General features: G+C 35.4%; 1 protein-coding gene across 5 annotated transcripts in view; it reads left to right on the plus strand.

Annotated features, from left to right (window-relative positions):
* Window positions 1–17,863, plus strand: part of LOC111055101 (voltage-dependent calcium channel gamma-4 subunit) — a 304,396-nt gene that overhangs the window by 232,456 nt on the left and 54,077 nt on the right. Inside the window, exons 4-5 of one of the 5 annotated variants that reach the window (XM_039434165.1) lie at window positions 12,656–12,968; window positions 13,931–14,231. In XM_039434165.1, coding sequence (XP_039290099.1) covers window positions 14,033–14,231 — 199 coding nt within the window. In that variant the 5' untranslated portion in view covers window positions 12,656–12,968; window positions 13,931–14,032. Of the gene's footprint in view, window positions 1–5,815; window positions 5,945–12,655; window positions 14,232–17,863 lie in introns of those variants that run through there. The other 4 variants (XM_039434164.1, XM_039434166.1, XM_022342276.2 and 1 more) reach the window with 4 other exon arrangements.

Genomic DNA, 17,863 nt, shown 5'->3' on the forward strand with positions numbered 1-17,863 from the left:
TCAATGTCCATTCTTCGGAAAGAATATTAAAAATATCCTCCCCAAAGACTGAACCATTGCTCGGTTGATACTGCAACTCAGTGGAGTGATGAGGGAAAAGTTTTGGAATGCATAGGTGACTCATTCACTGACACCACCCCATTCAATAGCTTTGTGCAGCAAAAAACTGACACTGTTTTACTTTTTACAACGAGCTTTTTACTTTTTACCGGCGCGACTGCCGGAAGGTTAAAATCTTCATCTGAGAATCTTGGGGAGCTTCATGGTCAAAAATTCTCTTTCACTGGAAAGTTCACAAATTGAATAGAAAATCATTTGTTATAGAAAATTTTGAACAGAATTATTAAGCTTTTGCGCAGATAAATTGGAATGAAGAAGGATCTTCGTGTAGAGCTGCTACCTTTAGAGCTATGATTGAGTAGAAACTGGTTTATAATACTATCATATCACCTCTATCAACCACAGTTGTTAACCTAAAAATTGAAAAGGAACATAAATCAATAGATATTTTTCTCTATTTAACCCACTCAAGAAATAAATTTTGACCACTGAAATGAAACAAACCTGAAGAATCAATATCAATGACCCATAAATCCATCTCTTCAACATACGACAAAAATTCAATGACACGTTTCAAGATTCAATCAACCGCAGCAAGAAACCTTATTGATAGATATAGGCAACACCTCACGTCTTCATCACATCATCTGCAAGATAAGAGCAACTTAAGCCTGCTTCTATTCTATGAGAGACGAAATGTAGCCGCGTCTGCCGCTATCTTTGATCATTGGAATCGAGAATCCATTTCGCTCAATCGTCATCGCTGAAGGCTTTCAGAGCTCGTTTTGCTTCTCTGTTACATTTGCTCGTCTTTGAGGCTCGTGAAATCCACCTCAAACTGTCAGAATCTCTCATATACGATAGCGATACTCCCACATTCAACCAATACTGTGGAATTGCTGAGTAGCGCTTTTCACCGCCAGTCTAATAGTATGATAGATATCAAATTTCTTGCCATCCCTAATTCAGCGTGGAATATCCTTTTGTGCAGGTGTTCTATCTTGCGAGCAGCCTTTCAGACACTCTTATCCGGCGAATTCGTCTTATCCGAACGTGGAGCTGCGGTGAATGGGATTGAAATCAGCATGTAAATGATCATCTCTTGTTCGCGTAGCTACTCAAGGTGTAATGTCATCATTTTTCCCGATCATCCTCTGATCAGATACCGCTCCATCTTTTCAGTCGGCGTCGAAGAGCGGATCAGGGATTTGAATGGACTTGTAGTACCAATGTGGTTACTGATATTCACATGGGTAACGTGTTGTACCATGTCAAGTAATATCAATATGACAAGCAGTAATCTGGGTCAAAATGGTAAGAATGGGAGTGATCTTCATGCAAATACCATGGAAAGAGATTTTCATCTACGCCTTTTCTAATTGTATTTGAGGAATTATCATCTATTGTACAAGTTAGTAGCATGTGTACAAAGTTCACAAAATCACATGTGATAGCTTCTCAAATAAAATTGACTGCTCTCATTACATCTGATGTTTTTACAATCACTAATATTCTCAAATACAAACGATATCTTCTCAAATTAGATTGATATTTTCCAAATACAGTTGTATTTAGGCTAGGGCCACACGACTGCACAAAGTGCGTCCGTTGAAATAAGTATATATGTAATAAGTGAATTGGTGACGTGCGTACCAAGTAACGGAAGTCGTAACGGACGGTGATTTTTGAACTACGCAGAAATGCTACAACGCACGTCGAGCCATGCAAAAGATATTGCTTCGTCTGGTTCAATTGTGTTTAGCCAACTGACGTTGACGCACCACACTCAACGCTCGTGTGGTGTCATTGGCGACGACCGCAAAAAGTAAGTTGCAACGGACGTACTTCTGCGCTCGTGTGGCCCTAGCCTTAGTGTACATTAGTACGCTAATATAAACATCAAAATTCTTAGTTCATTGTGATCTAAAAATCTCTTTACCTCCTCTCTAACATTCTTCATATAATATAATTCCCTGTATCAGTATTCACTCCATGCATTATCATTATGTGTCCCCTTATTCTTCAATCACACGCCAATGTGTTTACTCAATTCTACTACTTTTTTCTTATAAACTTCATCTACAAACCGATTTTACTTTCTTATATCAGCTCATCATTCACAATTATTGAGCCTATGGAATGAGATTTTGTGATACAGAGAACCTTCAGTCCCAGAGAAAATAATCGTCCCTCAATGTAGAAAACTCAAGATAATAGGTAATTACATGCGGTTACACATAATTCACCCATATCCACATAATATTATAAGAAGTTCTTGGGAAATACCAATGACATAAAGCAGAAAATATACATTTCTAATGTTTGTTAATGAAAATAATCAACTATGAGCCTATAGTTTGAACTGAAGAGTTCACCGTTTTCGCGTTATTATATGAATAATAATTGTAGTTTCTTTCATTCTGTGTTTTCAGAACTTAGTTTGTATCAGAATGTGCAATACATTCGCATCAAGCTTTATCTGTATGTATAAAGTACTCTGTGAGCTGATCAATTGTACTGAATACATGTAAAAGCTGTCATCAAGCTCCCATGCTGTTTATTTTTCGTTATTACGTTACTAAAGACTTTTCAACTTTTATTTATTATATTATGTTGTAAAGAGGATTATGATAGTTCAAGATATTGAGATGTTCTAATATGTATAAATAATTCACATTGAAATTCGATTTTCAAACATCTGAACATCGTCGTCAATTATTATTTGTCCATGGAGTAAATAATATTACATACATTGATCAAAAATTATAATACTGTCATGTATAAGGGTCATAATAACTCTGTTTCCGATCACCATTCCCTACAAATTTTGTGTTAAACAGCTTATAAACTCATCAATCCTCATCAATCTGACTCTCAGTCCATTGTCACCTAGTGTATTTCAGGTAGAAAGACCACTCAATCAGATTGGATGTGTCAGAAATTTCAATGTTTCCAAGTCGAAACATACTCGTCGGTGGAATAATGTTTTCGATTCGACTCCGGATAGATGCTGGGAAATGACGAGAAAAACTCGAAATTGATGTTTCGCGACTGTCAATGCTGACCGAGTAGCTATGACATCTCAATTCACAGTGGACGTATACTCGTATATGTAAGTTGATAAAATATATGGCGAAATTTACCGCTGGTGGATTATACATAGTATATATCCGGTGGATGTATACCGTACATCCATTTCACACCAGTCAATAAACAAGGGCATTTACACCGTGCTTGAGCCGTGGATTGAGCGTTGTCATTTTGTTTGTTAATACGAGATGCAAGGATCGAATAAATGTCAGTCCGAGCAGATATTTCCGATTGGATTTTTCAATTGAATGCGACTGGCTTGCGCTGACGTTATACGTGAACGAGCATAAAAATTCGGGATTAAAGTCGAAAGGTCTTTGAACGCGAATCGAGGCGCGTTTTTGTATTAATTCATTATCATTGTACAAAAGTGGGAAATTGAAGAGTGAGCTTGTGTTCGGTTTTTTTAATCAAGCCTTGATCTGCTTGTTACAATCTACCAGTAACAATATTGTAAAATATTAGAAAAATATTCGGTGGAATAGAGAGAATCTGCAGTTGGAATGATTATATTTTTGAATGCTTTTTGATCGATCTTTTGGTGTCACCAAATATAATCACGTTCCTGGTAACATTTCTTCCATATTGATTTTCGACCAATGTGGCAATTATTCCTGTTACCGAATTCAAGTTTTGAGAAGTTTCTGTTATAGATGATATATATACTAGTAGTTCTGTGAACATTGGACCTCGCGCTCAGTAAGTTACATTGGCCTGTTGTTATGTTTTCTCAAAAATTAATAAATAATTTATCAATTTGAAATGTCGAGAAAAAATCCTAAATAGACATAGAGCTTTCTGTCCTATCGTACCGTGACGTGTCGTCCCGGAATGTGAGTGTGAGCGCTGTTATCAGGTCTGGCTGCAACTGTCTACAACGTTGATGGAAAGATACATTTTCAAGATGTTCGATGTTTTTGAACGGGTAGTATTATAGTCAACTGTCTACTAGCGTTGATGGAAAGATACATTTTCAAGATGTTCGATGTTTATGAACGGGTAGTATTATAGTCCATTTGACAGCTGATTTATTATGAATAATTCTATAGTCAGTCTCTGATTTTTTTGTTAATATTGGCGTATGAGGGAGGCTCCGTTTTCCTTTCATATATTATCCTTGAAATGTAAAATTTCCAAAAACCTTATATATACATCGACGCGCAATTAAAAAAGGAACATACCTGTCAAATTGAAACCGTCGTCTTGAATCTTAGACCTCACTTCGCTCGGTCAATGATGTTGTAGATGATCAGTGTGATGAAACGTTCTCAAAGCAAACTAGGGAAAAGTGTAATTGTTTCCACACTTTTGAGAAATTTCGCTCCAACTTGCACAAACACTTATAATTATTTCATCTACTTCTTTTTAATTCTTAAAAATGAGTACTTCCATCTTATCTCTCTGAGTGAATCAATAATTATTGTTTCAGAAGTAGTAGAACGATAGCAATAATAACTATAGTGAATCTGAGACAAGCAGCTTAGAATGGATGAACTTATTTGGTTCATAAATATTTATTTCAAATGGAACATCATCTTAAATCATATCTCACACTTTCTGCTTTAGTGTGCATTTGAAATCCAAATGAAATTCCTCCAATTCTATGTATTCTAATCAATTCAGTGTAAACTCAATGGTGAGATCTTATCAAACTCTGTTCACCATGAGATAAGCAACTCACATAAATCGCAGAAACCCTCACCTTATCCTCGACAATATTATTATAAGGTAAAATAGTTGGTGAGTGCTCAGTGGGACATGGAAGAATCTCTGATTTCTCTGAAGGTTGAGAAACCTCAGGCAAGCATTCAATTTTACAACACATGATCTTCCTATAGCGATGGTGAACAAGGTAAGAATCTCCTTTATGACAGAAAACCTCCGCTATGGGGAAGGTACTTCAGGAAGAAGAAGATTATTAACAACTCATGTGAGGATTATCACACAAAACCAAACAAAATCCTGTAGTTGAACAGGGTATTCCATCAGAGTTTAATCTCAGTTCATCAGAATTTAATCCATCGATACCGTTATGAATTCTCCATTGACCAGCTGACATCCGGTTTTCGTGAGACATTTCTGCATAAATGTTATGATGATGCATAGTGTTATGATCAGTTAATCAGAATTGATCCAACGATACTGCTATGAACTCTTTAGTAACTAGAAAACATCCGGTTTCCGAGAGAAATATCTGCATGAATGTTATGAATCTGCATAGTGTTATGATCAGTTAATCAGAATATAATCCATTGATACTGTTACGAAATCTTCATCGACCAGCGAACATCACGAAAATTCGTGAGAAACTTCTGCAAAAAACAATTATTTCCTCAGCTTTCTGCAGGGCTGCACCTCTCAACCCTTCAATCTGTCAATAAACGAGTCATTTTTTCCGAAGCGTGAGAATGCTGCAAAAGCTGTTATAATCGCATCGCGCATCCCTTGTCTCTTTTGCCTGTTCACGCCCCATAAACGATGCAGGCAGGCGACCGTTTTTTCCTTAATCACAAAGTCGACTCGACGCTCTCGATATATCGATTGTCTCTCCCCGTCTTCATGCTCTTTGTGTTGATTGCTTGGTGGCCTTACGGCACGGCAGCTGCCCTTGTTAGTCGTTGCCCGTAGGAGAGGTTTGCTCCAGTCCCCGTAAACCGTTCCCTGCTGGAGAGGTTCGCTTCAGTTTCCGTCCTGTGCTCGCTGCGATCTCATCTCCACCTGTTAATATTCATAGACTGCCCGTGGCACTGGCTGGAAAGTCTCTGTTGATCCTGAAAGCTCTTTCGACAATCAGGTAAAATGTTGTAGGTGATAAAATGTTCATAGATTATTGGTATAGTTCACTCTTGTTCCAGTAGTTCTGGAGTGTATTGATAACCTCGATTGATCGTGCTATCAAACGCTACGCTGTTGGAGACAGTAAAAAGTCTCTGTTGATCTTGAAATCTCCATCAACAATCTGGTAAAATGTTGTTGGTGATAAAATGTTCATAGACTATTGATATAGATTTCACTATTGTTCGGATAGTAAGTGACAGAATGTTCATAGATTATCGATATAGAGTTTAGTTTTGTTTGAATAGTTGTGAGAGTGGAACGTTCGAATAGTTTGGAGTGTATTCATAGCTTAATTGATCGTGGTATGAATCGCTGCGCTGTTAGAGACAGTGGAAAGTCTCTGTTGATCCTAGAAGCTCTTTCGAAAATCAGGTAGGATGTTGAAGGAGTTCACTCTTGTCCTTATAGTTCTAAAGTGTATTGATATCTCGATTGATCGTGCTATCAATCTCTGCACTGATGGAGACAAAAACTCTGTTGATTCTGAAAGCTCTTTTTAAGATGGGGTGGAAAATGATTGGTGAAAAAATGTTCATAGATTATTAATATGGAGTTGGATTTTATTTGCATGATTTGGGTGGGAGTGTATTGATAACCTCGATTGATCGCGCTATCAATATATACGGGTTTCAACATGTGGTTCTCTGATAGTTACAGATGACCTGAGTAGATTTTATACAATAATCATTCGAAAATGAAGTATGGAGACTGGAAATAATAAATTAGACTATACGAAATGTTGTTATGTGACTTGAGATTCATGGAGTGACCCGATGGAGATTTATTCTCAACAATATCGTAATATAGTTTAGTCATTAGTTTTGAAGTGGAAATTGGACTTTTTGAAGTGAAAGTGAAATCTTAACCTTATTCTTTTTTGGAAAAGACAGTTTTGGGCTATGCCTGTTGTCTTCTCCCAATCATATTATATTTATTATAATTATGATTTTTAATTGTCAATGAAATTAAAAAATAAATAAATATTAATGGGCATTTAATAAAATCTATTAACGAACAATGAGTACTCTTCCTATGAATCATGAGTGACAATCCCCCTGCTGGCTCGTGTCAACTTTATCACATTTTATAATCAGAATGGAAATCTGATCATTCATTCATACTATATGTGTTAGTTTAAGATTCAGCGGTCTACTCTGGAAACATATTGAATCAATCTTCATACTTCTGCAGGCTAAAAACTGAATCAATAAAATTAGAGCAATAAATTGTTGATAACAAATGCAGTAGACAATAATTATTGTTATTATTGAATTAGTACAATGACTTATTCCATGAAGTTTATATCTAAAGAATTCATAACCCATTGAAACGAGAACATGCAGTGCTTCCACAAGCAACACAACTTCTCAACTTCAAAACTGCCGGAATATAGGTCAAATAAGTTTCCTTCAACGCGATTAAATAAAGTTTAGTGATCCGAAAACGCCTATAATAAAATTCAAACACCATACATTATTGACTTTTTCAAAGGTTATTGGTATGGCTATACTACTCAATTTCTAGTGACGTCATCATGGTTTATGACTATCTTTTTTATAATAAAGTGAACTTCTTTCGATACGAAGCAAAACTTCAGAAAAAGTAATACAACTTGAAGATCCACTAAAAATTTATTAGTGGCTTTATTCCATGGAGAGCGATGTAAGATTGCAAGTATACATGAAAATAAACTGGTTCATATAGATTCGATGGGACGAGTTGGGTTATAGAAAGATACTCTCAAAAACAACTTCTTTGAAGAGTTCCTATACAGGAAATACGCTTCCCTATCCTCCGTTATCAATTTGGAGAAAGGGATTACTGTACGTTTCAATAGGATCCTCGTGGAATAGAACCTTTAATAGTGGAAGTTCAAGCATTGGTTTAGCGAGAGACGTTACAAAATAAACATAACAATAGCTGTTATAATGTTTTCTTGGTTAACCATAGAACGGGTACAATAGGAACCATTCTATTGTAAACAGCTTTGTCAGCAATTGAGGTACATTTGTGAAGTTCAGTTGGGTTTATATACTCCGAAATCACTGGACTATAATTCCCAATAGATTATGTCAATTTGGAGTTTTTTGGAACAAAATAGCCAGCTTAGTAACCACATTGTTCAACTCACAAGACGATATTCTTCAACTGGAGTAGATCAGATTTTTATTATTTCAATACTATTAAAGTTACAGATAGAGTTACCTGATTCAATTGATTCAATCAATGATCAATGATCAACGAGAATTTATTTATCTATTCATACATTGATAGATACAATATAATTCTCAACTATGAATGATTGGAAAAGAAACAACAGACTTAAAGCCCAAAGCTGTTCCTTTCCCAAATTTAGATAGAAATTGTCCAAAAATAGGTTATGTTTACACTTCTTGATTTTTGTCCAAAATATATATTATAAACTAGGAATTCAGAAAAGTTCAAAACCAAATTACAATTATTAAATACAATGAGTAAAAGCAATATACAACAAAACAATAACAATAAGAGTAACAATGATATCAACACATTAGAAGACAATATTGCTAAAATGATGTGTGCTGGGAGAAAGAGGGGGAAAATACCTTGCCAACTATGGTTTCCCATGTAATAGGCAGGTAAGGTATAACTGAAAGGAAAGGATGTGTGATAGGAAAGTGGAAGAAGGTAGGTAGGTAGATAGGCATGGCTGAGGGAAGGGAAGATAGGATTTAAATTAAATGAGAATGCTTCACCAAGTCGTCACTGATAACTGTAAAAAACTGTATAAATGATTGAAAGTTTCAATACTTGAAAAGAAACTCAAACTTGAAGAGAATTCAACTTTATTACTAAATATCTGATTGATATCTCTTCAATTTATGATTTTCACATATTATTAGTCCATGAGGCTTACAATGATTACTTCTGAATCTCATGATGATCGCTATTCTATAGTGAGGTCCACGTTATAATAACAGTATTTGCTCAACTTTGGAATTGCTATACTTGTCTATCACTCGACAAAGCCAGTGGTACTATCCTTTTCTAGGTCCACAACGATGCCAATTATGTTTTTGACGGTGTAGAAATCTAATTAAATAATGCAGAGAATCGGCATCGCTATTCTCCTATCTTCATCCACTGTCATTATAACGTGGACCTCACTATACTTAATCGAATTAATATTGATTTCTCACCTCCTAGGAGAACAAATATCATCACTTGGTATATTTACAATTAAGAAATAATATCGATTTGTCACCTTCTACGAAAACAAACAAACATTACTCTCAGTTACATTAAGATTGTAAATGGGAATTCAGTAGTCATGCATGCCAGGTAACTAGAGTATTAAGAGAGAAAATGGAATGGCATGATACTGCATATTGATGAACTTGGCGTCTCCGAGTCTTGCCAAGGAGACAGCAAGCAATCCTCAGTTTGAGTCGTATGCTAACCAACTGTGAGAAGAGTTGGTGCCATGCTTTTAAAAGTGGTAAGAACAAATGAATAAATAAACAGACGAATTCAGGACTGGTGTCGTTTGCTAAACTGTTGGGAGGAAATGGGAGTTGAAAGCAAGACTTGACTGAAACTCGAGATACCACATATCAAGGATGTATCAACGGTAATGGTGTCACACGGGATGGAGTGATTAGCTGAGTGCCATTGGCTGTTACTATTCAACCAATCACAGTCATCTATTCTCATTGAATGTTCAACTGGTGCTAGGGATGTCAATCCGGGGACTGATTTCCAATCCCGGTATTTCGAGGTCATCCAATATCAATTTCAGGATCCCAAGAATGATTCCGGGATTGGCAAAAATCAGTTTCATGCATTTTGAACAATTGTTCCTCCTCAATTACATGTTCAGTAACAGTGTGTGGAGATGAAAAGGGGCTCATTATAGAGGGAGAGGATATTATTTAAATAGAAAAATACTTGGGAATAGTTTGAAAATTGAACATTCTATTTCTATAGATTTTTCAAAGATGAGGAGTAACTTTTTCAGAAGCTAAACCAACTAGATATTCTACATATGATAGAGAAAGAGAAGAGAAAAGGAATAATTAGACAGGGAGTGAATAGATGGTGCTTGTTTATTTCTGATTTTTAAAGTATTTTCAAAGTTCTGAGTGCATTTCAAGGAAATGACATCAGCACTATTGCAAATATTGCGCCGTCTAGAGCAGTGAGGATAGAATGTAATACATTCAATACTCACAATAAATTAAATAATAATACTCACAATAAATACCAATAATACCAAATAAATTAAATAATACTCACAATGTAATACATTCAATACTCACTGGTACAGACTGGGTTTTGTGATGCTGTGTGAACAGAAGCAAACAACGTAGAGGCATAACAACCGATCAACAACCATTCTGCGAATGATGCGAACCGATAATGCGAATTTTATTTAGCCAGTACAAAGTGAATACCTACAGTTTATGCAACTGTGGGCTGTGCCTGTAGAATAAGATAGTACAATACACTTAGAACAATAAATTAGTTATGCAAATATGTAATTCTATATTGAATTTTTTTTGGAAAAATACGATTCACAATTTCAGGTTTCCTGATCCCAAAAATCCAGGGATTGTTATGTATCAAAAATGGACCGGGATTGATATCCCTAACTGGTGCATGCAGGATGATCCATGTAGTGATAAGATTGATGTAACATTGGAAGCTCCTTGAAATTATTATCTGCATATGAATCATTTTATGTGTCTGAATCACATGTATAACAGGTTATATTTCGCAAAGCTACAAGTTTGCTAAGACGATGCTGCTATTTCCCATATTGTTGGTATGTCTATCCGTTATTACATTTACAGATTTAAATTACTGAGATATTGCATTTATTTAAATGCTAATGAATTGATAATAAATTATTATTAAACGAAAAAACAAAATTAATTCGAGGTGATTTACAGCATTTAATTTGGATTTTCATTTAATAATAATTATCATTGCATTCTTGAGTTTCTCTTAACTCTTACATTTCTCATGGAAAAGGACTATTATATTATACATATTATTATATTTCTACAATATATATTATTCGAAATTATCAAATCATAAATATACAGTCAGCTATAATTGGATAATGAAATTTCAAATGGAATTTTAGTATTCATGAATAATTAACTCATGTGACGAGCGTTGACAAAGAGATACAAATACATAACTAACATTATGACAGGAGAAAAATACTATATAATACTATAATACTATAAAATACTATAATACAGTACTGTAATACTATAATATTCAGTATTTTCAACTGAATATTCCAGACACAAATGAAAAGTGTATCTCTATATTCTTATTAGCTATAAGCAACAAGAAGATTATTTCTCCAAGCTCCAATCAACTCCAAAGTCATTAAAATCTTCATAATTAATTGGAATTGGTTACAGTAGACTCACAATTGTGTGCGCTGTCACTTTTAGATAACTTTCCTCGATTCAAATGAAATCTCAAATTGAGTTGCTTTTTATATTGATACATCTCTTGAAACATGCCACTTCCAATTATTTCGAAATGGTCTCAGTCGACTCCCAGCTATGTACACCTTCACTCGAAAAGTACCCTAGAGTCGAATGTAATTCGAATTCAAATTCAATTGCTTTTCATATAGACACAGCTCTTTTTTTAAATCATATAATAATATTGGAGAAGCCGCTATTGTCATTGTTCTCATCAATCAACCAGCAATATCCCGTCGTGTTTTAAACCTCTTCTTGACTGCGAGGTAATCCGGCGTCAAAACGGCCTCTGAGCTGCCAAGTAATTCGGTAATGCTCTGTACTTTGAGACTAACTCCTTGGGAGCATTAAGATAACAGAACCCTTACAGCTTTGCTGGAGAAGCTTTGAACTCTAAGGACTTCACGCTCATTTCCTCAACCACGTTCAGCACAAACTTCTTCTATGACTTCACGAAAAAGTTGAAGAGCCGAGCAAGATAATGGAGATAAAAGAGAAACATGGTGGGAAAGGAGAGAGAGAGGAGAGAAAAAATGAAAACAAGCTTTGGATGGCATACCCTAGTCGAAGACTGCTGCCACCATAAAAGCTTAATGTTGCGATAACGTGTATAAGGCATTAAAGCCGTGCATAGTAAAGACCAAGAAAATATGAGAGTTTTAATTAAGCCCGGTCTGCGGAGAAATCCAAGGCAGAGTCTTGCGGCGTTGCGATGAACTAATTGAATTTGCATTTTTCATCTAGACATTATTTTAATTTATAGGCAACTCTCACTTAATTAACGGTACCTGTTCATTCTTCCTCAAAGTTATTGACTTTACAAAAAATTATCCAGCTCTTTTCAACTCCTATATTACATTTGAAACTTTCTACAAAACTTGAGAGATGTAGTTTACGAATATGATGATTGCATCTAGATGATAATGATAATATCTAGAAATATTTGATGACAAAGAATTATTACTTATACCCTATAACATTCAAGAAGACGTATCGAAGTCCTGATTGAAGAAGTATTAAATGACTCCATTGCATACCATAAATAGTGCATTGTATTCTTTCTAGAGTATGTCAATGTTTTGTGAGAGAAATTCATTGTTGAATTAACTTTTAGAAGAGTAGTTAAAGTATATTTCAACAAAATCTTGTCAATAGAATCAATTTTTTTCTGTCTGTTTCAGATCCAAACTCGCCAACAACTACAACAACTATGAGAAACTATCTATTGGAACGTGTGATGGACTTTAGAGTACTTTCTGCTACGAGACAAATTCCAGATAGAATCGTTTAATGACAATTGGAAGGAAAATATTATTCATCGTGAGTGTTACTCAGTATTCTACTATCCGCCCTGGAAGGATTAGTCCCAGTTTATCATAGTGTATCGGTTCGGGAGACAGAGAAATTAACTGTTCCAATTCAGTTATACTGGAAGAAATTCAAAGATATTGAATTTCTTCAGAGCCCTGGTGATTGAAAGTCTCAATATATACAGTGAATATAGTATAATCGTTCATAAATCAAATAGAACTTAGGTTATGAAGTCTCAGATCTAATTAACAGAAGTCCAGAGGTACATCATCTAGTATATGGTGACACCATGTATGGCAAACCTCTCAATTGAAATTCTCAACAGATATCACAAAAATATAATCATTACTTTCAATTTAGTTCACTTTTCCTTCGAAATTCGTGATCTAGAGAGATAAGACGAACTCCGAGGTTGACGAATATGTTAATCACTACTTATCATTCACTTCATTTTTACCTTCGAACACGAGACTAAGAGGGGTGAGATCAGGTCCAAGAGTGTCAAATATTTTCATATTCAATCATCTAGTTCAACTTTCTTGCAAATACGTAATGAAGAGGGACAATACGAGTTTCAAGATTGATACATATATGTCCATGACTTATCATTAACTTCAATTTTTCTATCGAATACGTGATCTAGAGAGTGTAGAAAAGGTTAGTAAGTGACAAATATGTTTTTAACTTATTCATTTCATCCTTCCATTCGAACACGTGATCAAGAGGGGTAAGATCAGGTCAAAGAATGTCAAATATTTTCATTCTCAATCATCTAGTTCACCTTCTTCGCAAATACATAATCTAGAGTGATAAGACGAGTTCCAAGAGTGACACATATATCCATAGCTTATCATTAACTTCAATTTTTCTATCAAATACGTGGTCTAGAGAGCTGAGACAAGTTCAGTAAGTGACAAATATGTTTTTCACTTATGTTTTAACTCACTTAGAAAGTTGAGACAAGTTCAGTAAGTGACAAATATGTTCTTCACTTATCATTTAATTCACTCATAGAGTTGAGACAAGTTCAGTAAGTGACAAATATGTTTTCCACTTATCATTTAATTCACTCAGAGAGTTGAGACAAGTTCAGTAACTGACAAATATGTATTTCACTTACTTTTTCCATCAAATTCATGATCTAGAGAGTTGAAACGAGTTGAGTGAGTGCTAGTTTAGTGGGTAAGTGTGCAGTGTGTTCGGATGGGCGAGCTTTGTGATGGGACAAGATCAGTGCTGATGATGCTATGCCGAAGGGCGTGCTGTGGCTTGTGACGCCACTGCTGGCAATCTGCAGCCTGGTCATCGTGTGTGTCGCCATGTGGACGGACCAGTGGCTGCTCACCGAAGAGAAGATGCCAAACCCGGCCTACAACGGATCCGGTGGCCACGAGTATCTCGCCAAGATAACTGTGTCCGGCCTGTGGACTATCTGCACCACTGATCGTGAGTACAAAATTCACATTATTCTCCTAGTTTGATCTAGTATTTTCCTTGTGAAATTGAATGTTTCCTTGTGTATATTAGCATAGAGGAAAGATAGTATCACGATTGTAGACACGAGCATCTCGCCAAGATAACTGTGTCCGGCCTGTGGTCTATCTGCACGACTTATCGTGAGTACATAATTCACATGATTCTCCTAGTTTGATCTCGTATTTTCCTTGTGAGATTGAATGTTTCCTTGTGTATATTAGCGTAGAGGAAAGATAGTATCACGATTGTGGACACGAGTATCTCGTCAAAATAACTGTGTCCGGCTTGTGGACGATCTGTACCACTGATCGTAAGTACAAAATTCACATTATTCTCCTAGTTTGATCTCGTATTTTCGTTGCAAGATTTTTGAAATTGGATGTTTTCTTTTGTATATCAGCGTAGGAAAAGATAGCATGATACCGGTCCCAGTTCAATATGTACAACATTTCAAATCAGTAGTCTGAATTTTGTAAATAAATTTTTCAATAGAGTTTTATTTTTTATTTTTTATTTCTTGATAGAAGTCTATACCATTTCTGGGAGGGAGCCCAATGATGATTGAAGAGACATTGCTTGACTATTTAAATGGAAAAAACTGGAAATACCTACCTGGTTATGTAAAGGAAGCATCAAGATATAAGAGTATTCTCGTGAAGGAGTTTAATTATTAATTTGAGAGCTCTAATAATGAACCTTCTGCTTCTTTCATTTCATGGATGTGATTTTTTCCATTTTTTGTAGATATTGAAGAGCAGTGATTATTAGAAACTGTTCATAGAGACCAATATGTTGTTACGATTGTTTGGCAGATGATCCGAGAAATTTAGTAGAGAATTTTATCATATTGTGTCCTTTTTATAGTTGAAAACAATAATAATCAAATTATGATGATCTTAGTTGTACCTATTATTTTAGGTGGAGATACAGATTAGCAGCGATAGTAAAATAGCTTACTAAAATAATCAGAAGGCTGGTTTATTCATGATTTCATTATTGTTTATCGCAGGTTCCATTGTTATCTGTCAAGGAAAATGTTTAGTAGGAGGCTACTTCACAAAGATCAGATTAGGGAGAGAAAGGAGTTTATCTATCAATTCTGGCTGACGGCTTCGGCCATGCCTATAGAATTTTTAAAATGATATCAATATGTTTAGAACATAAATGAATGGAAAGTTTTCTGTATGAGTCTGTTTATTTGATTTGTATAGTATATTGTGTTAAGCAAAAATAAATTCTTCATCCATCTATCTATCTAGAACTCTATACTATGGTTCGGTTGCACGAAAGCCTGCTAACTCTAATCATGAATGAATTCCACGATTAATTCAAATAGAATTAAGATGAGTTCTCATCGAACCATTCTGATAGTTTGGAATCCTTCTCACTTGAGAGTTCGATCTTCAACCAAGAGGTGCTCAAGATGTTCAAACATATTCTACCGATTCCCATATTCCCCAAATCAATGTTCATCAGATTGATCAACTACGCTGTAGGCTACTCAACATGAATGCTTGAGAACAAGGCGTTGTTTAGGCAACCCGCTCAGCACAGATCTTCATGATCGTTTATCCTCAGTCCACTAAAGGAAAAAAGTAGATTGAATCCACTGATTTTTTTGAAAATGAATATGCAACAATAATTTTAGAACAAGAAGAATTGGTCGTCGAAACGATCAAAAAATTGAAAAATACGGAATAGAAAGATACAAGAAAATGCTGAGCTGGTACAGATTTGAGCGTTCCAGTATTTGTCCAGTGGAATCCAATAGTTTCATTGTACTCTTTTCTATAGCGCTGAGGTTCCAAAACTCCTTGTACACAGTATTATCGCTCATTCTATGACACTCTATCTCTATGTTGAAATGTGAACGAATCATCGATAAGAAGCAACAAGGAGCAATATAACACAGAACTTGTTATTTATCGGAAACTAGGTCAACCTCGCGCTGTGTACAGTCGATCTATTCAGTTCGTTATATAATAGTCGAGCTATTCATATCGATGTATAATAGTCGACCTATTTAAATCGATATATAATAGTCGATTCATCCAGTTCGATATATAATAGTCGACCTAAGATGTTTCATATCGGCCAGCGACACAATAACAGTGTGCGGATAGAAGTGATGCTAACAAATACCTTACAGCGCTGCCGAGAATTGTGAGATGAGCACGGTTGAGAAATCAAAAGCCTTATCAAATAAAGCAGGGAGCTTTTCCGATAACGCCTGAATGCATCTGAAAGGCGGTGAGCCGGCGGCCGGAGGTCAAGCAACGTAATCAAGTTGATGACTCCACCATTTTTCCACACAACTCTTGGGTCGATAGTTCGCCACAATCGAGAGCGTCGCAATCAATTTATCGGCGGTTTCTTGGCCTGCGAATTCAATAACAAACGTTTATGATGGCATGGATGATTCATCTGTAATTGGAAGGTATTCTTCATCTATGAAACCAACTCAATAGTAGTCAAAGGTTTATCTGTTTTCTCACTCTCACCGGATTTGATGATGAATGCTTGAAGATAAGAATAGAGATAAGAGAAATCCGAAATCTTAACAAATAAATCATATATCTTCATTTCAGGGATAAATTTATTAGGAAATAATTGAACATCTGCAGCATAAATGAAATAGTTACGGAGAATTGGCATCAATGGAGGGAGCATGTTCAAAGAATGTCAGCTGAAAGAATACCATTTAAAGTCTATAATTATCAGCCAGTAGGCAAAAGAGATGTTGGTAGACCACGCAAGCGGTGGCAATAATGGGTTTTTTATGTATATTTGAATGATTGGCTAGATGTGAGTTGGAACAGGTTGAAGCCTAATCCTTGTTTGTAAGAAGAAGAAGAAGATGAATCACAAATGTATATTTATTCTTCATTTCCATTATCAATTCTTCATTATTTAGTAATAATAATAATATCGAGTGACCTGGCTGGCTCAGGTCTGGTGTCAGAGTTTTCAGGTCGCAACTGATCAATTTCAGGGCCTCTGACATGACCTAACGACTGCTTTTTAGGCAGCCGGGACCGACGGCCATCTGAAACACGGGAGTGGCCCGAGATGAATATCTATTATATTATTATAATATAATATTATTATATTATTATTATTATTTAGTATATATTTTTCTCTTCTTCTACTTCCCTTCCCTTCTTATTCTACTTCTCTAGTAGATTATACCTATCTTAAATTTTATCCATCAATAAATTGAAACTGCATACGAAAAAAATCTAAAGTTCACAGGAGCCTTTATCAATCGACTGGAGCCCGATTGAACGGAAGCCGGTTGAATTTTAATCGAGATTAATTCCACGAGAAACAATCGGAGAAGGTCCATTCGAAAAGAAGACTTCTCTGTTTGTTTTTTTATCAATCAAGATTGAAATTTAACCGGCTTTTGTGCAACTGACACTAGGATGCGAATTTGAATGAATGCATAAATATTTAATGAGAAAAAAAACTTTTTTGAGAATCAAATAAGATTACATACATTATGAATTCAATAATGCTCAACATCATTGGAACGTTTTGTAACGTTTTCTCCTTTGAACTTGCAAATAATATCCCTGGTCATAAATTTCAGTAACATATTA

This window comes from Nilaparvata lugens, chromosome 8 (assembly GCF_014356525.2).
Source record: "Nilaparvata lugens isolate BPH chromosome 8, ASM1435652v1, whole genome shotgun sequence".
Classification (NCBI taxonomy): Eukaryota; Metazoa; Arthropoda; class Insecta; order Hemiptera; family Delphacidae; genus Nilaparvata; species Nilaparvata lugens.